The sequence below is a fragment of the Trichosurus vulpecula genome, chromosome 4 (assembly GCF_011100635.1).
Source record: "Trichosurus vulpecula isolate mTriVul1 chromosome 4, mTriVul1.pri, whole genome shotgun sequence".
NCBI lineage: Eukaryota > Metazoa > Chordata > Mammalia > Diprotodontia > Phalangeridae > Trichosurus > Trichosurus vulpecula.
In genome coordinates, this window is record NC_050576.1 from 189,365,494 (window position 1) to 189,372,451 (window position 6,958).

The window sequence follows — 6,958 nt, forward strand, 5'->3', positions numbered from 1 at the left end:
GACAACCGGGAGGCCAGTGTCACTGGATCCAGAGTGTGTGTGTGTGTGTGTGTGTGTGTCTGTGTCTGTGTCTGTGTGTCTGTGTGTCTGTGTGTGTTGGGGGGCAGGGCGGGGAAGTAAGGTGTAAGAAGACTGGAAAGCTAAGCAGGTTGTGAAAGGCTTTGAATACTAACCAGTGAACTTTAGAGCTGATCCTGGAGGCAATAGGGAACCATTGGAGTTTATTGAATAAGGGAGATCTGTGTTTTAGGAAGATTAATTTGACAAAGTGAGGGGAGGATGGGCTAGAGTGGGGAGAGATTTGAGGCAGGGGGACCAAGCAGCAGGGTACTGGAATAGGATTGGCAAAGAGAGCCTGTACCAAGGTTGTGGCAGTGTCAAGAAAAAAAAAAAGGGGAAGTATAGGGGGAAATGTTACCAATGTAAAATTTTGACAAGACTTGGCAATAGATTGGGTATGGGTGGTAAGAGTGAGGAGTCGAGATGACACCTAGGTTTCAAGCCTGGGTGACTGGGAGGGTGAATGATAGTGTCCTCACCAGCAGAAGAGGGGAAGTTATAGGGGAGAGATAATTTAGTTCAATTTTTTTTTGGAGGGGAGAAGGCAGGGCAATTGGGGTTAAGTGACTTGCCTAAGGTCACACAACTAGTAATTGTGTCAAGTGTTTGAGGCTGGATTTGAACTCAGGTCCTCCTGACTCCAGGGCCTGTGCTCTACTCACTGTGCCACCTAGGTGCCCCTAATTAGTTCAATTTTGAATATATCGAATTAAAGATTTAGGGAGTGGAGGCTGGTAGAAGGAGCCAGGGAAAGCTTCCTATAGGAGAGGAAAGTGGAGCAGGGACATGAGAGAGGTTAAAGATGGAGGTGGCTTCTAGGGAAGACTGGATGTTCATTGTGGAGGAGCCCGTCTTCTTCATCACTACCAACAGCTGCTTACTAACTGCTGCTAATAGGCAAAAAGCACAGGAACCCTGGGAGTGGTAGCATCCCCACTAATCCTGCTTCTAGACCGGTCCTCAGAACCATGATTCTGGGAGGCAACTCTTGTGGAGAAGGGTCCAACTATGTCATCAACTGCCAACTAACAGCTTCCCATAGGAGAGGCAAGCCAGCCTAGCTGAAAGAGCAAGGCATTCTGGGAGAGGGCAGGAGACATGTACCAGGCATGTCAGGCCACCACCGCTGCCACTTTGGCCACCATCTTTTCTCCAACCTTGATGGAGATAGCCCAGGACCCTGAATCTAAGAGCATAGGGAAGGGCAATACTTCTAGCCTGGTGCCCTCAGCCTGGGAAACAGTCCCTGGGGAGATGCAGCCTGACCTCTGCAGCTGTTATGGGTCATTTCTATTGAAGACTCAGAAAAATAAAGTTCTTGTCACTAAAGTCTTCGATATTGTCAAATATCTGATCATCTGTCAACATCTGAAAATAATGTGATTTTATCAGTGAAAATGACATTAAAGAAGAGGAATTACTATCCCTGGTCCCTAATGACCATGGGACTTTTCCATCTGACTTGCAACTGAAATTTTCTGTATATGTTGTTTTCTTCTTTGGGATGGAACTTCTTGAGACCAGGGACTGTCTTTTTTCTCCTATTTGTAACCCCATTGTTTTGCATATAGTAAGAGCTTAATCAATGTTTCATTTATTTATTTAGTAATTCATAAGGGGCACGTATGTTCAGAGAGGTGCCATGTGGTTGAAAAACAGTGGGTCAGCGCGCCGTCTGGGAGAGCTGGGTGAGCGAAATGCCAGAGAAGGAACAGGCCCAGGGCAGAAGTACCTGCTACGGCTGCAATTGATCCCCAGGCCTCTCAGCCCGGGACGGAAGTCTGTCGGAGTGCAGAGCCTGCAGCTGCCCAGAGCAGCTAGCCTGGAGGCCTGCAACCCACAGTCTAAAGGTTTGAAACTTGCCTTCTTGAACTTCTGGGAGCCAAGATGGCCAGGTAAACGTCTTTAATCCCTCTCTTGAATAAACCCAGAGAATAAAACCTCAGGAGAAACAGAGGAGCCAGAAGGGGGGCTTCAGTAGTGAGAGAAGTGGGGGAGAGGGCCCTTCTTGTGGTGGTGGAAGGAGACTAGTGCAGGAAGAGAGGTGTCCTAGCAGCCCTCACCTCAGTAGAACAGTGAGAGTAACAGCCCCAGGGGGTGGAGCTAACTAACGTCAATGCCAGGACCCCAGACTTGGCTTTGCACAGCCAGGGGAAGTGGCAGATACCAACACAGACACGAGCTGAGACCACCCCTGCTGTAGAACAGTCCTGGGGAAGAGGAGATTCCCAGCAGGCAGACCACCCCTCCCCCACACCTCACGAAACCAGAGACCATAGCACATAAAGCTAGATCCCAACACAAGAAACTTGGGACAGAGCCCCCTGAGCCCCACAAGCAGAGATCCACTTCAGAAACCAGGAGGAAAAAAAAACACCATGAAAAAGAATAACAAGAAGCTTTCAAAGATGTTCATATTACGGAGACAGGGAAGTTCAAAATACCAATTCAAAAGAGGACAGCATGGACACTACACCCACATCTGAAACCTCCAAAGGGAAAATGAACTGGTTTCCAGACCAAAAAGCATTCCTGGAAGAACTCAAGGAGGACTTTAAAAACCAAATTAGGGAGGTAAAAGAAGAAATGGAAAAAAAAATTCAATCTTTAAAAGGTAAAATTGGGGAATTGGTTAAGGAAAATCAGAATATAATTGGAGAAAATGTCTCTTTGAAAAGTAAAATCAACAAAATGGAAGAGGTAATAGAGAAGACAAAGGAAGAAAACAAAACATTAAAAATTAGAATTGGACAGGTAGAAGCTAATGACTCTGTGAGACATCAAGAATCAGTCAAACACAATCTTAAGAATGAAAAAATAGAAGAAAACGTGAAATATCTGATTGGAAAAACAACCAACCTGGAAAATAGATTCAGGAGAGACAATCTAAAAATTATTGGTCTACCTGAAAGCTATGATGAAAAAAAGAGCCTGGACAATCTTCCATGAAATCCTTAAGGAAAATTGCCCAGAGGTCCTAGAACCAGAGGGTAAAATTGTCATCGAAAGAATCCATTGATCACCCCCTGAAAAAGATCCCAAATTGAAAACTCCAAGAAATATTATAGCCAAATTCCAGAACCACCAGGTCAAGGAGAAAATCCTGCAAGCAGCTTGAAAGAAATAATTACAATATCATGGAACTACAGGACCTTTCAGCTTCTACATTAAAAGACAGGAGAAATTGGAATATGATATTCTTAAAGGCAAAGGAGCCTGGACTACAACCAAGGATCAACTACCCAGCAAAATTGAACATAATTTTCTAGGCAAGGAGATGGATATTCAATGAAATAAGGAAATTCCAGACCTTCCTGATGAAAAGGCCATAGCTCAACGGAAAATTTGATGTCCAAATACAAAGCTCAAGAGAGACATAAAAAGGTAAATGGCGGGGGGAACCCCTAGTTAATCAATAAGACTAATTAATTACATGACTATATAGGATTATTTTGTTTTATATACATTATATATATGTCAATCTTGAGAACAGTGTACTCATTATGACAATTGAAAGGGATATTCATAGACTGTGGATATCAGTATGAAATAACTGATATAATGATAAAAATATAGTTAAGAGATATAAAGGGATGGTTCTGGGAGAAGAGGTAATGAGGTAGTAGAAAAGGGTAAATAATATCACAGGAAGAGGCACAAAAACATATTTTAGTAGAGGAAAAGAAGGGAGGGAGAAGAGCAGTTATTTGAGCTTTACTCTCATTGGATCTGGTTAAAGAAGGGAATAACATACCCTGATAAGTATAGAAATCTAACTTGTCCTACAGTCAGTAGGAAGAGAAAGGGAAAAAAAGGGAGGGGGTGGTCAGAAGGGAGGGAAGAAGTAGCAAGTGGAAAATGGTAAAATAAGGGAGGGGAATCAAGAGGGAGGGTAAACTGAGGAAGGCGGCGGTCAAAAGCAAAATTTTGTTGAGGAGTAGAAGGGAGAAAGGAGAAATAAAAGCATAAACAGGGGGGAAATAGGATGGAGAAAAAGACACAGAGAGTAATCATAACTGTGAATGTGAATGGGATGAACTCTCCCATAAAACAAAAGCAGATAGCAGAATGGATTAAAAACCATAATCCTACAATATGCTGTTTACGAGAAACACATTTAAAACAGGGGGATATACACAGGGTAAAGGTAAAAGGCTGGAGTAGAATATATTGTGCTTCAGCTAATGTAAAAAAAGCAGGGGTAGCAATCCTAATCTCAGACAAAGCAAAAGTAAAGATAGATCTAATTAAAAGAGATAAGGAAGGACACTACATCCTGCTAAAAGGCACCATAAACAATGAAGCAATATCATTGTGTAACATATATGCACCAAGTGGTATGGCATGCAAATTCTTAGAGGAGAGGTTAAGGGAGTTACAGGAAGAAATAGACAGCAAAACTGTAATAATGGGAGACCTCAACCTCCCCCTCTCTGAACTTGATAAATCTAACCTCAAAATAAACATGAAAGAAGTTAAGGAGGTGAACAGAATTTTAGAAAAGGCAGGTATGATAGACTTTTGGAGAAAACTGAATGGCGATAAAAAGGAATATACTTTTTTCTCAGCAGTACATGGCACATACTCAAAAATTGACCATGTACTAGGGCATAAAAACCTCACAATCCAGTGCAGAAAGGCAGAAGTAGTCAAAGCATCCCTTTCAGATCACGATGCAATAAAAATTATTTGTAATAAAGAACCATGGAAAAATAAGTTAAAAATTAATTGGAAACTAAATAATCTAATTCTAAAGAATGAGTGGCCCAAAGAACAAATCATAGAAACAATTAATAACTTCATTCAAGAGTATGACATTAATGAGACAACATACCAAAACTTATGGGATGCAGCAAAAGCAGTTCTTAGGGGAAGTTTTATATCTCTAAATGCTTACATGAATAAAATAGAGAAAAAGGAGATCAATGAATTGGGCATGCAACTGAAAAAGCTAGAAAAAGAACAAATTGAAAATCCCCAATTAAATACCAAATTAGAAATACTGAAAATCAAAGGAGAGATTAATAAAATTGAAATCAAGAAAACTATTGAATTAATAAATAAAACCAAGAGCTGGTTTTATGAAAAAAAAAACAATAAAGTTGATAAACTTTTGGTCAATTTGATTAAAAAAAGGAAAGAAGAAAATCAAATTACCAGTATCAAAAATGAAAAGGGTGAATTCACCTCCAATGAAGAGGAAATTAAAACAATAATCAGGAATTATTTTGCCCAATTGTATGCCCATAAATTTGACAACCTTAGGGATATGAATGAATATCTACAAAATTATAAATTGCCCAGGTTAACAGAAAAGGAAGTAAAATTCCTAAATAACCCCATCTCAGAAAAAGAAATTGACCAAGCCATCCATGAACTCCCTAGGAAAAAATTTCCAGGGCCAGATGGTTTTACATGTGAATTTTATCAAACAGTTAAAGAACAATTAATTCCTATATTTTATAGACTATTTGGGAAAATAGGTGAAGGAGTCCCACCAAATTCTTTTTATGACACAAATATAGTACTAATACCCAAACCAAGAAGAGTCAAAACAGAGAAAGAAAAGTATAGACCAATTTCCCTAATGAATATTGATGCAAAAATTTTAAATAAAATATTAGCAAAAAGATTGCAGCAACTTATCACGAGAATAATATACTACGACCAGGTAGGATTTATTCCAGGAATGCAAGGCTGGTTCAATATTAGGAAAATTATCAGCATAGTTGAACATATCAACAACAAAATTAGCAGAAACAATATGATCATCTCAATAGATGCAGAAAAAGCCTTTGACAAAATACAACACCCATTCCTATTAAAAACACTAGAAAATATAGGAATAAATGGAGCCTTCCTTAAAATTATAAATAGCATCTACCTAAAACTATCAACAAGTATTACTTGCAATGGGGATAAGTTACATGCATTCCCAATAAGATCAGGGGTGAAACAAGGATGTCCACTATCACCCCTACTATTCAATTTGGTACTAGAAATGTTAGCTGTAGCCATAAGAGAAGAAAAAGAAATTGAAGGAATTAGAATAGGCAAAGAAGAAACTAAATTATCACTTTTTTTTTTACTGGAAAACTTTTTATTGTAGGTGGAGTGGGATAGCTGGACACAGTTTAGATGATTCCAATTTTGTTGGCAACATCTAAAGCATCGTAGTCTGGAGCAAGTCGGATATAGGCCTTCTTCTCTCCATCAGGCCGGATCAGTGTGTTGACCTTGGCCACATCGATGTCATACAGCTTCTTTACCGCCTGCTTTATCTGATGCTTGTTGGCTTTGACGTCCACAGTGAAGACTAGGGTGTTGTTGTCCTCAATCTTCTTCATAGCAGACTCAGTGGTCACGGGGAACTTAATGATGACATAGTGATCCAGCTTGTTTCTCCGAGGGGCACTTTTCCGAGGGTATTTGGGCTGCCTTCGAAGTCTTAGTGTCTTGGGTCGCCGAAAGGTGGGGGATGTTTGGATCTTCTTCTTTTTGTGGCTGTGGACACCCTTCAACACTGCCTTCTTGGCCTTCAAGGCCTTGGACTTGGCCTCTGTCTTGGGGGGGACAACGGCTTCCTTCTTCGCCTTCGGCGCCATCTTGGGGGAAAGGGTCCTAAATTATCACTTTTTGTAGATGATATGATGATTTACTTAGGGGATCCTAGAGAATCAAGTAAAAAACTACTTGAAATAATAACAACTTTAGCAAAGTTGCAGGATATAAAATAAACTCACATAAATCCTTGGCATTCCTATACATTACTAACAAAACCCAACAGTAAGAGATGAAAGAGAAATTCCATTCAAAGTTACCGTAGACACTATAAAATATTTGGGAGTCTATCTGCCAAGACAACCCAGGGCCTATATGAACATAATTATGAAACACT

At 40.2% G+C, this 6,958-nt stretch overlaps 1 protein-coding gene across 1 annotated transcript; it reads right to left on the bottom strand.

Annotated features, from left to right (window-relative positions):
* Positions 1–6,194: 6,194 nt before the first annotated feature.
* LOC118849086 (60S ribosomal protein L23a-like) lies at positions 6,195–6,674 on the bottom strand. Its single transcript, XM_036758165.1, has one exon. It carries the CDS (start codon positions 6,663–6,665, stop codon positions 6,195–6,197), a length of 471 nt encoding a protein of 156 aa, XP_036614060.1. The 5' UTR covers positions 6,666–6,674.
* Positions 6,675–6,958: the final 284 nt, after the last annotated feature.